The sequence below is a fragment of the Monopterus albus genome, unplaced genomic scaffold (genome assembly GCF_001952655.1).
Source record: "Monopterus albus unplaced genomic scaffold, M_albus_1.0 scaffold158.1, whole genome shotgun sequence".
Lineage (NCBI taxonomy): Eukaryota > Metazoa > Chordata > Actinopteri > Synbranchiformes > Synbranchidae > Monopterus > Monopterus albus.
In genome coordinates, this window is record NW_018128038.1 from 340,572 (window position 1) to 358,976 (window position 18,405).

Here is an 18,405-nt window from a genome sequence, read left to right on the forward strand (position 1 = left end):
GGAATAGATAGAAAGATGTGTCATCCACATGTTACTAAAATTCTGTTGGAAATACCTGTCATACCTGGCCTCATTAATTATCTCATAAAAAATCTCTTAAGATTTTACCTTAAGTTTAAAAGGTAGACTAAAAAAAATATAATTCATGTTGTTATATTTTAACAACTTATTAAACATTTAGTAGGAGGTCAAAAGTGACTCTAGCTGTAACAAGTGATTTTAATTAAAGCCCAACGTATTTACAAGGAAATAATACAACAAAAAAAGTATAAAAACATAAAAACAGTTACTCTGGGAGTGTCTTAAATTCACCTTAAAAGTTGTTCATTAATGTCAGAAAACAACAAGAGCAGTTAAAATGTTGTTCATTAATGTCAGAAAACAACAACAACAACAACTGTTTCATAGTTAAATGTGACATTTGGATCAAAACGTGAAGTCTGACATGTTTAGATCTCGGGATGCATCACTGACCTTTAGCCCTTGGTGACCCTGTTTTCCCTGAGGGCCAGTTTCACCGTTTGTGCCCTGAATGAAGAATTCTAAAATCAGTCGAGCTTAATTCATTTTCACATTCTTTCTGCTGGTTAAGAAAGTGTGTAACACAATATTAGCCTAAAAGTCTACACAGATGGTTATTATTCTGATGATGAAAAGATTTTTGTTTGTTGCCAGGGAACATCAACATGTAGATGTTAAAACAACAGGTGGGATGTTTACTGAAAAGGACTGTTTAGAAATATATAGGGAAAAGGAACACAGTTTAATCAGTGGTGTTCAGTGTACCTCAGCGCCTTTGGGACCAGGCTGGCCCTCGGTCCCTGGGAAGCCTGGGAAGCCAGCGGGGCCCCTTTCTCCTTGAGGACCCCTAATGCCTGCTGCTCCCTGAACACCCTGAGAGAAAAACAGAAATGTATCTAGGATGAGGCACAGAGACCTCTACGAGACATACAAGGAACGTTTTTCTTTTTCTGTCGTGATTAAACAAACATAGTATAATGTGTTAATAAGGCAGTTTAAGAGGTGCTGGTATGTGGATTTCGTTGCCTGTGCACAGAATCAAGCTAGCTGTTTCTCTGTTTCCACTATAAGCTAAACTGGCTGTCAGCTTTACCTTCACAGTTTCCATGCAGACAATGACTTGTATTGATCTTCTTATCTACATGAAACTCTGCGCAACAAATCAAATAAATATATTTTCCACAATGTCAAACGATTCCTCTAGGATATTACAGAAAGCTGCTGGCTCTTACTTTGTCGCCTTTCAGTCCTGGATCCCCCTTGTCCCCATGTCGTCCCCTGTTACCCTGTAAAAGAGAAAAAGGTCAAACATACACTTGGTCAATTATGCCTTGTTGTAAATATATATATTGAAATGAGCACCTACTGTTAGTCCAGGAAAACCCATAGGACCTTGTTGTCCCCATGTGCCCTGTCAAAAATAGAAGGCCAAAAAGGTCACATTTAGTTAAAAAATGGAAACATGACAATAGACCAAGTAATCATTAAGGAATAACTAATAAAGTATCAAGAAAAGAAATAAAAGATTAAATGGCAGCTAAAGATGTTATTTTACAGTGCATCAGTCTGAAAACTAGAGATAAATCTATTGAAATGCAGCAGGGAATGATAATAAACAAAGAGGCTTAGGTGTCTCTTAGAATCATGTCATGATCAAGTACAACCAGTAGATGGCAGTGTGAAGCTGCAGCATGTCGTCAGCCAGTGTTGTGGTTATATACATTGATATTTATATATCAATTTGAAAATACATCCTATGGTACAGTCTGTTTGTGTGATCTGTGAGCTGCTGCACTGACAAACGTTAGGGGACTGGTTACAAAACTGACACAGATCTCTACATTCACAACTGCTTTTAACATACATCTAGTCTGTTCATATACAGTCAGTTTCTACATGTGTGTCACTGTAATGTAACAGTGCAACACCATGAAGAAGGTGTTCAAGTGCAACTCACCATGGGCCCCTCAAAGCCAGGATCCCCCCGAGCACCCATGGGTCCCGTAGGCCCCTAATATGTAAACAAAGGAAAGCAAACAATACAAGAGAAAATGATAAGAGACTGGAGTGTGTTTTTAGAAGGTTAGATCCACTCCATCAGCTGCTTTTACATGCTAATGCATTGCTGTGTACTCTTCCTCATGCACATTATCCTGAAGTGTATAACGAATATGACTAGGACTAAAATGGTGATTCTTAAACCTTTACACATGCTTCTCTATTAACCACAGTGAAATTTCAAACCCCTACCCTGTCTGTTATTTAAATATTTATTTTTTATCAATCATTAAGTAACTATGGAAATCAGCCAAGAAACAGGTCACACTGAATTTTATTTAATGGAAATAAAACAGTTATGACAGAAGTTAAACCAAGCCTGTGCTGCCAAAGGTTTTAAATATAGATAAGAGTTGAATGATACTGAATCTGAGAATAAGACAGACTTTATCATACTTTCTTAATAAACGCCTGTCTTTCTTCATTCTCTCCCTTGACTTTTTATAGTCTGACATTTATAGATATTTGTTTACTGGTCCCTCATAGATCAGCTTCAAACACCACAGTGGATATAACTAAAATAAACTGACTTCAAATGGTAAATCTTGACACTTGGTGCTAGAGGTTCTTGGATCAAAATTCTGATGTACCAAAAAACCAGACATGTTTACAGCTCTGACCTGTCTGTTGAGTAACAGCAGAGACTGTGCATCTAAAACTGATTCACCATACACATGTATTATTTAATTCCTTATAGCAAACACCTAAACGTGGTATGAGAAGTTGATTTATTGTGAAATATAAACCAAACATACACATTTTTTTGTGTAGTTCCTTTCAAGTTCAAACAAAATCTCCTCAGCGGTCACTGAGGTTTGCTTTGGAAAACAAAACAAGAAAAAATGCAACACACTGCACATGATGATAACAAACTTACAGGATCTCCTTTGGGTCCAGGAGCACCAATTAGTCCTGGGTGTCCCTGTTAAGATTCATACTGACATCACTGTCTTGCACTTTACAGACTGAAGTGAATGAATCGGCAACAAAACAAATCAAAAGTAACAGTCTTGTCCTGAACTGTACTCACTTGGGGTCCTCGGTGCCCTGGAGACCCCATCTGCCCCTCTAAACCTGGAGGCCCCTAAGTGGAAGAAAAAGAAAATAACATATTGTATGCCAAACATAGTCTCCAGCAAGTTGAATGCGTACCATACCTATCGCATAAACACAACCAATTAAAATGTGTACCTGTGGGCCTTTGGGGCCAACACTGCCAGCAGGGCCCGTGTCCCCCTAAAAGAAATAATAAATGATTGACACACAAAGGATGTTACCCAAAATCATCAAGTACAAATGCTATACATTCTCTGGTTTCAGCTTCTGAAACACTAACATTTGCTGGCTTCTACTGGAAACAGAACATTTTCAGTTTCTGTATCATTGGTTGGACAGAACAAGCAATATTTTACAGCATTTAATCAATTATCTAGAAAAGAGGAAAGCCAGCTTTAACTTTCGACCTACTATTATAAATACTTATTGTAGTGTAAACCTACCCTTGAGCCATTAACCCCTTGTGCTCCAACTCGTCCTGTAACACCTGCTGCACCCTGTGAGACAAACACAAATGTCACACTTGGCACGGAGACAAATGATTTGTCTAATTAATGCGTCTACTTACCATTGGCCCTGGCAGACCAGGGAGGCCGTGCAGTCCGCTCGGCCCCTGTTAACAAGTACATAACAGCATGAATGATACACTGTCCTACATCTCGTCATTGTCCATCAGGTGGCCAAGTCAAGATCTTCTATGGTCAAATGATGACGCTGGTTTAAGGCCTCTGATATATTGTTCTTTTTTAAATGTCAAGATCACCACACCATGAAACAGTGAAGCAGAAAAGTAACAGCAAAGTGCCAAAAATGTGACAGTGTTATTCAAATGCTTAAGACCAATTTCTCAAGCAAGCAGTTTGATAGGACACCACTCACATCAGGCCCGCATGGCCCCTCTGGCCCGTAGCCACCTCGGACCCCCTGAGGCCCCTGCAGAGAAGAGTCAAGTCACCCATGTCACCCTATTAACAATGTATCGTTATAATACAATAAACTACTTTCACAGTGAGGATTAATCGTTCAGATTAGCAACTACTGGCCAGAGTGCTAATATTGTGAGGCAGAGATTCTGATTTCATGCCAAGCAGACCAAAAATAAACCACAATAAGGACTGAAGAAACAAAACAGTAAGACACTGCGTCACTACTCATTTCAAAGAGGGACTGGGTCAGGGATTAAAATGGATTCAGAAACACGTGCCTCACTTTTATAAAAGCTTAGTTTGTTTTGTTCCTCTTATTTTACACCAGATGGATGTGTAAGGATGTTTCACACAAGGACGACTGTTAGTCTCATTCCTGTTGTTTGTAAATTGACCCTGTAACATGTTGGCATCTTATCTTATCCAGCAGACAGTACATGAAATCTTCTTATTGTATAAGCGGCTTTAAGCTGCAGATAAAGAAGAAACGCTTGTGGCTCATTAACGACCTGCTTTCTTTACAAAGGGGTTGAACGTAATGTGAAATCCTGGTTTGTTGCACATACAAACAAAACCTTAAGATGCATTAATAGGAGAGAGACTCACTGGAGGTCCGATGACACCAGGTGGGCCAGGTAAACCATCTGAGCCCTAGACAAGAACAGAACACACTACCTCACCATTACAGCACTGTACTGTTAGAAAAGACATACATCTTCATACTTCAACAACACCACAGAGCACCAGAGGTCTTTCATTAATGTTGAACCACTGTGGCAGTAACACAGGCACAAAAAATACTAATACAAATTTAAATTCTTTGGATAAATATGATCATAGAATCTGTCAGAGTACCTTCTCACCAGGTTCACCAATTTCCCCTTGTGGACCCCTGAGGCCAATAAGACCCTGGGGAGGCAGAGAAAAATGATTGTCTGCAGTGGTAAAGTAATTTCTTTGTTGTCTCATCCTGCATACATGAGCATCAATCAATTTCACATACTGAGTGACCGCTTTTAAACTGAAATTATGTAAAAACATTTTTCAAATCCTACAACAATGTTTATGCTACAAGGACCTCATCAAATCCAGGTTTAAAACAACTATGATCAATATTTCTGCACTACCAACAGATCACATAGTTGCATGTATGTGAATGGTGGTTTTGTGTCAGTTGTCTCACAATAGTTCACATCAGTTCTACAGAGAGCTGTAGCATCTTTCAGCTCTTTCTTTTCTTTAGTTTTCAGCCTGCAAACACCATCTGCACAGCACTAATCAACAGGTTGCCAAAGTTAGCAACTGGCTGCTGTTATATGTCTCACCTCTTCACCTTCTTCTCCTTTGGACCCTCGCTCTCCCCTGTATCCCCAGGGGCCCTGATGTCAGTTAGGACAAGATAGAAATATTTCAACCGATGGGGAAAAAGAAAAACACCATTTACCACTTATAACACACTCCTACTAGACAGTGTTCTGTGTGCCATTTAACTGTTTACAACTAATAAGTGGAAAGAACCCACCTGTGATCCAGGAGCACCAGGTGAGCCGGGCTGACCATCTTCTCCATTTTCTCCATCTCTCCCTGGGGCCCCACCTCGTCCTGGAGGGCCCCTGGCACCCTGCTCACCCTGCCAGGCACATTAATCATCAGAGATTGGCCACTGGTGATACCAGCTGCTTCCCTATTAGCCTGCTAGTCGACATGAACAGGAACCAGGGACCATGAACATGAAACTAGGATTGTTACTATATATCAAAAATTATAAGCCTATACTGTGAAGATCACCTGAATAACAACATGCTGTCTAGAAGAATGTGGTCTGCAGTAACTCTGCCTAAAGACAGGTGGAAAACATACACAGAGATTCACAGTGAATGGCTAAACCACCTGTCCTGCTACTGACAAGGTTATCTTTCAAGCTGCTGCTGATGAAGGATATAGTGTTCTCAGCCCAACCTGCAGAAAATGTTTGGATTTGGGGGCCAGCAGTGAAAAATTCTAAATTCAACTCAAATGTGTTCTATTTGAAATGCATGTCAGATTTTTAAGAGCTTGTGTTGCAAGACTGACTGGAGCTCCTCAGTTTTTGTGGTAGTGGGTGGGGGCATGATAAATTAGTTTCTTTTTTCAAACCACTACAAGCAATGCATTGGTTTTTAATACTACACTCTCATGCATTTACACACACACACACACACACACACACACACACACACACACACACACACAGCTAAAAATGATCTCATTAGTGAACAATTGATTCATCAGTCAATAAAAAAAAATTACAAATTCAAATAGCTTGTTTTGTCCAACCAGATGTTCAACACTCAAAAATATTCAATTCACAGTGACATGAAACAGAGTTTCACACCACCTCCCCCACCCAGACTGGTCCTGCCGGTCTGGGGATCGAACTGGCGGCTGCACATTTCAGAGCAGATTTGTCCAGACTAGTGGTTCTCAGCCCTTCTGGAATGTGACCTTTAAAACAAAGCCCTGTCTGTTTGTGTCCAGTTGTCACAGGTTGCATATATCAGCAAGTTGTTAATAGCTTGTGGCGTCACACAGAGAATCATAATGTTATCCAGCAAATATAAGGGGAAAGCTATGAACAAAATAAATGTAATTTTGAAATTTATCTTATGACCCTTTGTGGGGAGTCCAGAGCCTCCGTTTGGAAAACACTTGCTCTGCACCACACAGACATCCCACAGCGAAAAAACACATCCATGCATACATGTAGAAATCAATGCTGACAGAGAATGAGGTGGCATCACAGACAAGATCACCACTATTCCTGTAGAACAGCCTTTCCCAAACTTAGGGTCATGACCCAAAACAGGTCCTTGACCTGTTTTAATAATGCTATGATATGTTAATTCATTTCCCCAATCAAAATAGAAGAAAATCACTCATTTTTCCATATAGATCTGTTCAGCTCAGATACTGTGCGCAAGGCTCTCTCTCTCCCCCTCTGTCTTTTCTCAACCTCATCTCGGCAGGCATCAAAGTTCATGGATTTTTCCGGTGGGCCGATAGGTTTTTCTCCCAAACCGCTTTACAGCCTATATAGTAGCTTATAGTTGCCTATTGTACAGTTAGACCACTACTGAATGTAATGAATAGAATTTGATGACAGTCCACATTAACCCTCCTGTTATGTTGTGGGTCAAATTGACCCACCTGCTTTAAATGAGACAAATATTTGATATGAAGAAATGAACATAACAGGAGGGAACCCTCTTGTTATGTTCATTTCTCAGGTGATGCCTGCTCAGCAGTTATGTTCGTGGGTCAATTTGACCCGCAACAAAACAGGAGGGTTAAGCTTATTTCATACAAGTCAGTGTTATAAGGTGGTGTGATATTTAACATTACTGTACTCTCAGCAATTTCATTGTTGCTGTAATGAAATACACATTTTATATAGGCTACATTTTGAATTCAGGATTTGTTGTGATTGTTATTGGCAGTTTACAGTTGCAGATGTTGTAGCAATTAATGATTTTTACAAGTTTGGGTCCTGGAGAGAGACCACATTTCTCTTTTGGGTCTCAGGCTGAAAAGGTTTGGGAACCCCTGCTGTAGAAACAAAAGAGTGGTCTCACTGGCATGGCTACACAGTGATAAAACACAAAGACAACACTCGACATTCTCTCACACACTATATAATACTAAAAATAACACTATATAAATGTGTTTTGTCATTATTTGTGGACAGTAAGTGATGACAGTTACCATCTCTCCTGGCATCCCTGGTTGTCCACGCTCCCCAGGTTCACCAGGTGGCCCCTGCCAAAGAAGATCAGGAAAAAATACTGTTCACCATATTCAACACAGAATTTTTGAAAATGTGTTATGTTTTCTGGTTCACAACTTGTCATAACTGTGCAGTGAGCCCATCTCTGACCTGTATGCCGGGCTTGCCTATCTCTCCAGGTGACCCTGCAGGCCCTTCTTTACTCTGCAAGCTCGCAAAGAAGATACCAGCCTCAAGTCAGTGGGAACTAACAAAACAACTACAGTAAATCCCTGAATATTAATCATCACAGCATACTTACAGGCCATCCAGCATGAAGTAACTGGTAGAAACTGGTCTGCTATGGGAGGAATTGAAACACAGGAGTTACAGACCAAGAAATAAAAATACAGAAAATTAAACAAAAGGAAATAAAGAGTGTATATCAATGTTTAGGAAAACATGATTTTTAATGAATCCATTATCATCTTTCACACTCTATAGTTTTGGCTGTTAAAAACCTATAGGACTCTCATTCTGCAGTCTGTTCACATGAAGTTCAAAGCACACAGTTATCTTCATAAATGAGAGTACTACCAGACTTTTTTCAATAACAGCTTTGCAATTCTCCATCATGCTGACATACTGGTACAGTATGACAGACAGCTGTGGCCACTGCACAGAGATGAAACAGAACAGGACAGAGCATCAGGCTGGATACACAATAACTGCAGGGTCAAGGTTTTTCATCATCATCTCTGAGGACTTCCAGCTGGTTCAGATGTTTACAGGAACATTGTCAAATGTGCTAGCTGACCACAGTGAAAAGATATACATCAGTTTCATGTTGCTCCGTTCAGTAATGCGATCAGTCTAGTGTGCATTTTGCCTAGCTTAGCACAAAAACCACGGGAGAAACAGTCTGCTTGGGTGCTAACCGTCTTTTTAAAGATTTTGCATCACAACTGTGACACAGCTGTGTGTTGCTCAGAATTACAAAAATGTGTATGGCTGGTAACTTCTTTCAGTGATGAGAGAGCTTCTGCAGTTTTATGTGTGATCTCAGTGCCCACCTGCTGTTGATCGGTAATGATACCAAATATGTAGGCTAATCACTAAACCATAAACTTAACCATCTTCTTTTTCTTCTTCTTCTTGCGGCTGTTCCCGTTAGGGGTCGCTACAGCGAATCATCTGTTTCCACCTAACTCTATCCTCAGCATCCTCTACTCTCACACCAATTAACTTCATGTCCTTTTTTAGCACATCCATATATCTCCTCTTTGGCCTTCCTCTTGACCTCTTGCCTGGCAGTTCCATCTCCAACATCCTTCTACCAATATAACCACTATCCCTCCTCTGCACATGTCCAAACCACCTCAATCTGGCCTCTCTGACCTTGTGCCTAAAACAGCCGACCCGAGCTGTCCCTCTGATGGGACAGCTCCATAATTATTTTTTCATGTGTCAGACACAGGTTACATGAGAGAGACATTATGGTATAGAACAGGAGCTTTGTCCACAGTTTACCCATATGCTTGACTGGTAATATGCAGTTCATGCTGAGTATAAGCTGCCAGTAGGAATCTAAAAATTAGTTCACTTCTGAAAGTACCAAAGAGACTTAGAAACTCCACAAAGACAACCTCAGACTACAATGACTTCTTTGTCAAGTGACGACTGTCTCATATACTACTGAAATTACTCACACATTCATTCATTCATTTTCTACCACTTAATCCCTGAGCGGGGTCACGGGTGGGGCCGGAGCCAATCCCGGCCGGCAATCGGGCGAAGGCGGGGTACACCCTGGACAGGTCGCCAATCCATCGCAGGGCTAACACATAGACAAACAACCACACACGCACATGCACTCCTATGGGCAATTTAGAGACACCAATCAACCTAAGCTGCATGTCTTTGGACTGTGGGAGGAAGCCGGAGTACCCGGAGAGAACCCACGCAAGCACGGGGAGAACATGCAAACTCCACACAGAAAGGTCCTAGGTGGGGCCCGAACCTGGAACCTTCGCGCTGTGAGGCAACGGTGCTAACCACTGTGCCACCGTGCTGCCCTTACTCACACATGCACTACTGATATGTCTTTTATATTATCCTGAAAAATTATTTCACATATACAACTGACAATGCACTCTTATACAACTGATATCCATCTCATAGTATGAGTATTTTCAGTAGTATAAGAGAGGACCTTCAGTATCATGTATTTCACATATGTCTGAGAGCATTTCAAATGTATAAGTGAAAGCCAAATGTCTGACTAATGGCCTACACTGCCACCAGTCGACAGGAGATAAGAAATTATTTCCAACAAAGTGCAAATACTGAACTAAATAGAATGAGTACATTGTGGTTACATCATACCTGGAAGGCAGCCCATTCCTCAGCGGTGTTCCTCCACAGGTAGAGTGTTGGCAAACCTGCTGGTCCAGGAGGTCCTGGTTCCCCCCTTTGTCCTGGACTTCCTTCAGGGCCCATCTTACCCTGTGGAAGGCATAATGTAAATGGCACATTTGTGTAAGACAAATCAAATTTTGCCAGCCTTGCTTTCATAATATTACATCACCGAAGTTATCTGAGGCAGCATTAGAGCTCTGACATAAATAAAAGACCCGCAGACATAATGGAAGAGGGAACAGCAGTTTATAGCTATAGGTATTAAAATGTCTAAAGGGAAATTAAAGCAAATTATGGGCCTGGATGTTGTTTCAGAGGTGCACAGAACAGAACGTCACTTAAATCTTAAGTCAAGTGGACTAATTTAACACCTTATCATAGGCTGTTTAACAAGGCTCTTTTACCTTATCACCTTTAAACCCGGGCAGGCCAGGCTCACCAGGACAGCCCTGTGAAAACAGTAGCAGCCCTCAATAAAACAGCTCACAACACTATAAGAAAAAAAGCATCCTCCAAGACACAGAATATTATTTATTATAATTACAGTATGTAGCTTTTTTCTAATATTTTTGTTTTAGAAATATGCTCAAAAACTTGTGAAGCATAATGTGTAGAGGTGCTGTCGAAGCCTCCTGTGACCCGGACTCATTGAGCAGCACTGGCAGCAGCACAGAGACATTAGCTTCTCAGTTGTTGAGTGGGATTTATCTCTCTAACCAATCAGAGATTTTCAATATTTCTGCTTGATCAGTAAGTTTTGTTGCATTCTCATTTATTGTAATATCATAATAAATATCTGAGGAGCTGGGCAGAGCGAGGCGTAGTGTAGCAGATCATAGTAGAGCATGGAGAGGGAGTGCTGAGTGGAGCAGAGCGGACTGATTTAGAGTTTTTATTGATTTAGCAGTAGTTAAACTGTTGATCAGATCTTTGTTTGAGGCATCTGGTTTTAATATACCTGCTAGCCAATCAGAAGTACCATGTTTTTAAATAAAAATAAACCAAGTTTAACACAATACTTGAAGCTAATGCTGCAGGCTAACAAATACTACAACAATCTAAACAAGGATGATCTGAGATTCTGTACATGAGGAGAGTACCCAAAAGGACGTCCTTCATGTTCCTTACAGCCGGCTCCAATCATAGTAATAGTGCTTAGTGAACCTCTAGATCTTTTGGCAGGGCAACTTCAGAGACTGGCCTAGACATGGCCAGATGTGCAGTCTGGTTCTGGTTCTGTTTGCTCTGCAGGCCCTGTGATGATCCACTTCTTACACCCTGACTGGATTGTAGGAATAGACTTTACCCCATGACACCGATCAAATATCAGATACATTAATTTAAGACATAATGAGGAACACCACGTCAAACTATTCACACTCCTAAAACATGCACTTCTTTGAGTGCTAGATCAAAGACATGTGGATCAGCATATGTTTGAGCAGCATAACCTTTCCTGATCAGATTCAGATGGCAGCTGATGGAGAACAGCTCTTGTAAACTGTAAAGCATAAACAGACTCTCTCATCCAATAACAGATATTGCTGATATAATACACCAAATCTGCTGTTAAATCATCGTGAAAGAAGTCTTGGCCTTCCACAAACACAAGACTGCAATAATAATAAAAATACTACCATAATTTGTCATTGAGCAGTTTACAAGACTTCTGACTCTGTAGCACACTTTGATAAATATAACAGAATTAAAACAAGGGCATTAGTGCAGCTAGGGGATCATAAGATCACTCACTTCCGGCCCTGGAGGACCCATTCGGCCTGGTGGTCCTCTCTGTAGCTGGTAGATTTTACCATCTGAGCCCCAGACAAGATCTCCATCTCTGTATACAATGGTCACAATTCTAGGATGCTCCTTGTCATAGCCAGTGGTGCTCTGTCTAGATATGCCCCCCCTTTCCCCATCTACTTCCTTTCCAGATGGGCCAGGGGTGATGATATAGGGTGTAGGTGAGACAGTCCTGGTCTGTTCATCTGTCTCCTCCCTTAGTTTGTTGGAGTCTGTGGATATTTGGGGTTCTGGTGAGCTCTTAGGAAGTAGAGCAAATCCCACTGAGAACTTCTTAGGGGTATTTTCAGTGTCCAGCTCAATGATGTCATCGGAAGGTTTTCTGTGGAACAACAGTGAAGCCCTTTCACTTGAATCTGTCTTCTTCTCTGTGGTAATATTCTCATCCAAATGTTTGAAGGACACTTCAGGCTTCCCCTTCTGGTTTCCTATAAGTCCATTTCTGGGGGACTTCCATTGAGGGTTCACTTGTCCGCCATTTGGGAAAACTGAATCCAACAAGTCAGTGTCCTCGTCCACCAAAAAGACTTCCCCACGAACCACTGAACCTTTCCAACTGGGTCCTGAAGGCACAGTCCCATCCCCTGGAGAACCATCTTTGTGCAGGAACACATTCTGTTAAGAAGCAAAATAAGAATTGGAGCTCAACCACCAGTTTTAAGTTGTTACTATAGTGGTTTATCTGGTTTGTAATGCGTTTTGATGTCATTAACTAGATGGGGTATAGATGTTTTATTGTGTGGTTTTTTTTTTGTGATGACTTTGTTGTGATTTCCTAACAAGATCAACAGACAAATCAACAGTGAATGAATAGTATTGGACTGAGACTTTGTATCTGCAGAAGAGTGAGGCACAAACAACCCAAAATAAGAGATGAGACCAAAGAATCAGTGATGATATAAGGTATAATAAGCATTCCCATTCCATCCATACACACAAACAAGAAATTGTGTTGTTGTATTGATACTGCTCATGTTTACGACACATAATTTGTCTCCTAAAGCAACTCATAACCCTCAGAAAAACCACAGCTGCAGGCTTTCTTCCCTTCTTGAAGTCTGTCAGGAACTCTTCACTGACATCTGGAATCATTTCATCTCCCTCTGGGTCGAATCATTTTTCAGCTCTTCACGACAGCTAGGCCTGACCCATCTGCCATCCAAACTTGCACACTACTAGAGATTATGTCTCATTTCTTTCCAAAACACTTGAATGTACTGTCACTAATTAACATTTCAGTGGTTTGCAATGAGTCTCCTAATGCAACCAAACCAGTTAGTCTATGTTTAGTGTGAGCGCCTAACCCTCCAAAAAGCTGGAGCCTCGTTGTATCTTTGACTTTAATAGCCATAGATCAGGTATCACACTGAAATTTCAGCTGTGTTACAGTGTGGTTGGAACACCACTGCTGTTTTGTTGTAGAGAATGACAAACCTCTCTTCTCTCGAGCTACAAAAACATTTCTGACTATAATATGAACTACTGACACCTCCTCCCATCCAACCGTCCTCAGCCTCATCACCCACCTGGCAGCAGGTGAGATCAAAGTTTGTTTTAGACACCTTCTGCAGTTAGAAAATGGCAAAATTTCAGGCCTTAATTCAGCCCTTCTTAGAGTATCATTCCCTTTTCTGGCACAATGGACAGCTTCGGGATCAGACTTCTCCGATGCAAAACCTATCACTGACCCTTCACATTATGGCAGACAGTGTTTCCATGTACAGCAGTCGCTCTCAAGTCTTTACCATAGGAATAAAACTGATTAATAATAAGTCAGTTCTATAATTGTTCCCATTGTAAATTAGTTTGGTTGAGAACATCAGCTGTCAAAATGTGGTTATTTTTATTGACTGTCACAAAGTCTCAGCCACTTCAATTATTTCAAAACGAGGACAGCAGTTGAAGGTTACGTGGTAGCCATCAAACACTAACAACATGCAAAACACTATGAGCCATTTTGTCCTGGCTTGTTGCATAGCGTTGCATTACACACACACATAGATAAAAATATTAGGCCTCAGGGAACAGTGGTGCAGTGAGAGAGACCTTTAAGAGGAAGTGACCAAGTAGCTGTAAATTTTATTTGATGACCCTAATGTGGTAAAATGGAGTGCACTAAAGTAGAGCTGAGAGCCATAAGGGGAACAGGGAAACAGGAGCGGGCATGCTCAGAGACTTTTTCCAGAGTAGAGCAGAGAGCTTTTAAAATACATATTTACTATATACAGGTGAACTACAGCACAGCATTGTAAAAGAAACTTCTTTTGCCATTAAGAGAAAGGAGAACCTATTATTTATCTGTTATGGAACATCTGTGAAGAAATTGCTTTTTACATAAAAACTAGGGATGGGCAATGAGCATTAGCATTGAACGGTCTGCAGCTACGCAGCCCCATATGCAGCTAGCTGTGATGCACCGTGTGTTCTGACATGCCAGTCATGGCCAGCGTTACATTTTTCCCATGCTGGCTCTGTCCACCGCAACATTAAATCCATCAGGTTACATTAAAGGCAATAAGCTAAATTAAGTATAAAGGTGTGTGCAGAAACACTGATGTCACATGGGGGTCAGCTGTGGCTCAGGAGGCAGAGCGGGTCGTCTGCTAACCAGAATATTAGTGGTTTGATTCCTGGCTTGTCCCGTTCACATGTTGAAGTGTCCTTGACACTGAACCCCCAGTTGCTCCTGGTGATGTGAATGTGTGCATGCTTGGGAGTGCGAATGACTGAATGGCCAAATAATGTGAAAGCGCTTTGAGTGTGCTGCAGTGCACAGAAAAGCGCTTTACAAGTAAAACCATTTACATGCAAGTTAAGTACATAGGCTCAGAGTAAATGTGTTGGAGGTTGTTTAAACATAGGCCTACTCGAATTTATTTTTCAGTAGCAGTCATGCATACTGCTCTTTACATTAGTATGGTATGTTTTATTAATATACTGTAAAAATTATTTTAATTCATATACACTTTAGTGTTTGAATTTGTTGAACAAATATTTTATTTCTTGTTTAATAATGCACTGCACAGAAAATCACAAAAGCATTGTTTAAATGAATGCATTTTAGTTTTTTTAATGTGGAAAATAGATTAAACATCCAATTCAGCATATTAGTGAATTTGTAGCGAAGATTTGAAAACCATTATCTATTATTCGGTGTACAGCTGCTTGGTAACCTTAAACGTTATGACTGCAAAAACAGATTCTTTGAGGCTTTTAGGGCTAAACAAAAGTTGCCATTGGAAAAGTACAGTAAGTTAGAAGTAGGGTTTGTATCAAATAAAGAGTGAAATGATGTGATACACACTGTGTGATTTAGTACAGTTATTACAAAAGAAATCTCAGGTTCAATATGTGGTTACGGGGATTTGGTAAGGCAAAAATCAATTGAGCATGCTGTGATTATATTATCAGAAAGAATTGCATGTCCAAGCACAACCCAAAAATAATCTGTTGAACCTGGCTTTCATTCATCATATTTGGAATATTAGAACAATAGCCTTAATTAAATCTTAAATACTGTATCTCCAGTGAAACCCTGCCCTTTTGGAGAGCTGGCTGAGTATACTGAAAACAAAAGTCCATTCTCCATCCCATGACACAGTCAGGCAGCTAGCCGTGACCGATAAACTGACACTGGATCTCCTCTGATCAACACCGACACCTAAGACTGCCACGAGCATGATATCTCTATGAACACCAGCCCATGTCGTACTTAGCGTACTATGACATGTTGGCCAGTCAGTCAGGAGCCGATAGTTATCCAACACTTCAAGTTTTTACCAGAGGGAGACATACTCTATTTGACATTATATTTTAGGCAAATCTCCCCCTTTTTGCTCAAATGTGTGTCTTGCTTTCTACATTATGTATTTAATGTACTTGTCTCAGGGTTATAAAAATGAAATTAACAGACAACAGAACTGCTTCAAGAATCCTGTGGTGTAAGCAGCATATATGCATGTATGGTTAAATACTGTGTATTAGTGTATTAGTGAACTGCAGACTCAGTCCCTACAGCTAGGCCTAATGGCACACCTGTTCCAAGGGACTGGAGAACCTGCCCCATACACAGCACAATACACTTGTCTGAATAATAATTGCTAAACAATTGGGGGAACCAATTTAAGGTTCAATATTTTATTTCACCCAATTATATTGGTATATGATATTATATACTATGTTTTATTACTTTTTTAACCTTTAAGGGAGGTTTCACTGAGAGTGAAGCTCTCTTTTGCAAGAAAGACCTCAACTCACACAGTTACAATATTCACAACTGGAAACTGCTCTGTACAACTCCCAGTCTGATCTGCTGGCAGCACAACTGAAGTAACTGGGGCTTAAAGGCTTTGCTCAGGGGTACATAAGTGGTTGCAGTGTGGTAAGACTGACTCAGATTTATCCTGCCTGTCTGTATATCAAACCAGGGGCCTTCTGTATCCTAGTACAGCATAGTACAGGCCACCAATGGACCTGGGAAGATGGTTAGAGAATTCAGCTGACAGACTACACTTTGTAAATCATCAATCCTTCAATATCATTAACATGGTCTTAAATATCACAACACCAGTCTCAAATGAGAGCTCAAACCAGTGTCAAGAGTCAATACCGTTGAGACAGTGACATCAAACATTACAGCTAAGGGCTCCATGGGCCATTAAGTTGAAAATACAACTCCATTAAAGACAATCTACAGAGCAGATGCTGCATAGCACGCATCTCAGTGGTTATCTTGTCAGACAAAACTAATAATGTCAGCAAGTAACTCTCTGAGCCTTCACATCATGTGCCAAGACAAAGTTTACACTCACTGTTTTTCTAACAGCTCTGGAGTAGCAGACTCAAGGAAACAAGGACAATGTGTATATTCAAAGTGTGTATGTGGGTTCTCATGCCTTTGTATGCTAACAACACAAAACTCTTCAATGTGAATCTATCCACCCCAATCTATCAGTGAATGAAAGACCATGAGGGTATCAAGTGGTTCAGTCTGTCAGTATGCATAGCTGCAGCCTGATGAACATCCAGAGCTATTTTACAGGTCCCAATAATGATTCCCCAATAGTCCTGTCAGAAAATAAGTCCTTTTTTTTCTTTACCTGCTTTAAAAACATTCATGATCATGCACGTGTGCTATGTCAGTTTACTAACCCACAGACTCCTGAAACCCAATCTTCTAATATTATATTAAATCTCTTCTAATTGTGTTAAATAGAGTATTGGCCAAAAAATGCAGACAACCTGCCCACATATTTTTGGTCTGAGGCATGGTTTGGGCTCTTTAGTGTCCAAGGAATGGAAATCCTAATACTAGAGTGATTAATTAGATAATAGCTCGCCTCCAACTTTGTGGCAACCTTCCTGTCTCAACTTGGCAGTACTCCTGTGCACAAAGCCAGGTCCATTAAAAAAAAAAGCTCTCCCCATCTGCTGTGTAAGAACTTGACTGCACAGAGCACTGACCTCAACCTCATACAACATCTCTGGAAGAAACCTATTGCCCAACATCAGTAACCTGCTTGTCATTGAATGGGAGAAAATCCCTGTAGCCCGGTTCCAAAATCCTGTGGAAAATATTCCCTTAAGAGTGGAGGCATGTTTAACAAGCTTAAGTGGATGTTATGTTTGATTTTAAATATGTTTTAATATATGTGACACTGTGGTGGCACAGCAGCACAGTGGTTAGCGCTGCTGCCTCACAGCAAGAAGGTTCTGGGTTTGCACACTGTGTGATTTAGTACAGTTATTACAAAAGAAATCTCAGGTTCAATATGTGGTTACGGGGATTTGGTAAGGCAAAAATCAATTGAGCATGCTGTGATTATATTATCAGAAAGAATTGCATGTCCAAGCACAACCCAAAAATAATCTGTTGAACCTGGCTTTCATTCATCATATTTGGAATATTAGAACAATAGCCTTAATTAAATCTTAAATACTGTATCTCCAGTGAAACCCTGCCCTTTTGGAGAGCTGGCTGAGTATACTGAAAACAAAAGTCCATTCTCCATCCCATGACACAGTCAGGCAGCTAGCCGTGACCGATAAACTGACACTGGATCTCCTCTGATCAACACCGACACCTAAGACTGCCACGAGCATGATATCTCTATGAACGCCAGCCCATGTCGTACTTAGCGTACTATGACATGTTGGCCAGTCAGTCAGGAGCCGATAGTTATCCAACACTTCAAGTTTTTACCAGAGGGAGACATACTCTATTTGACATTATATTTTAGGCAAATCTCCCCCTTTTTGCTCAAATGTGTGTCTTGCTTTCTACATTATGTATTTAATGTACTTGTCTCAGGGTTATAAAAATGAAATTAACAGACAACAGAACTGCTTCAAGAATCCTGTGGTGTAAGCAGCATATAT

General features: G+C 40.6%; 1 protein-coding gene across 1 annotated transcript in view; it reads right to left on the minus strand.

The window, feature by feature from the left end:
- The window catches only part of LOC109968687 (collagen alpha-1(I) chain), an 84,556-nt gene that overhangs the window by 20,671 nt on the left and 45,480 nt on the right, over positions 1-18,405 (minus strand). Inside the window, exons 7-27 of the mRNA XM_020615145.1 lie at positions 11,974-12,642; positions 10,626-10,670; positions 10,189-10,308; positions 8,126-8,164; positions 7,975-8,028; positions 7,803-7,856; positions 5,584-5,691; positions 5,387-5,440; positions 4,917-4,970; positions 4,668-4,712; positions 4,015-4,068; positions 3,704-3,748; positions 3,579-3,632; positions 3,271-3,315; positions 3,110-3,163; positions 2,957-3,001; positions 1,979-2,032; positions 1,388-1,432; positions 1,254-1,307; positions 787-894; positions 475-528 (exon numbers count right to left, since the gene is read on the minus strand). Coding sequence (XP_020470801.1) covers positions 475-528; positions 787-894; positions 1,254-1,307; positions 1,388-1,432; positions 1,979-2,032; positions 2,957-3,001; positions 3,110-3,163; positions 3,271-3,315; positions 3,579-3,632; positions 3,704-3,748; positions 4,015-4,068; positions 4,668-4,712; positions 4,917-4,970; positions 5,387-5,440; positions 5,584-5,691; positions 7,803-7,856; positions 7,975-8,028; positions 8,126-8,164; positions 10,189-10,308; positions 10,626-10,670; positions 11,974-12,642 — 1,854 coding nt within the window. The remainder of the gene's footprint in view (positions 1-474; positions 529-786; positions 895-1,253; positions 1,308-1,387; positions 1,433-1,978; positions 2,033-2,956; positions 3,002-3,109; positions 3,164-3,270; positions 3,316-3,578; positions 3,633-3,703; positions 3,749-4,014; positions 4,069-4,667; positions 4,713-4,916; positions 4,971-5,386; positions 5,441-5,583; positions 5,692-7,802; positions 7,857-7,974; positions 8,029-8,125; positions 8,165-10,188; positions 10,309-10,625; positions 10,671-11,973; positions 12,643-18,405) is intronic.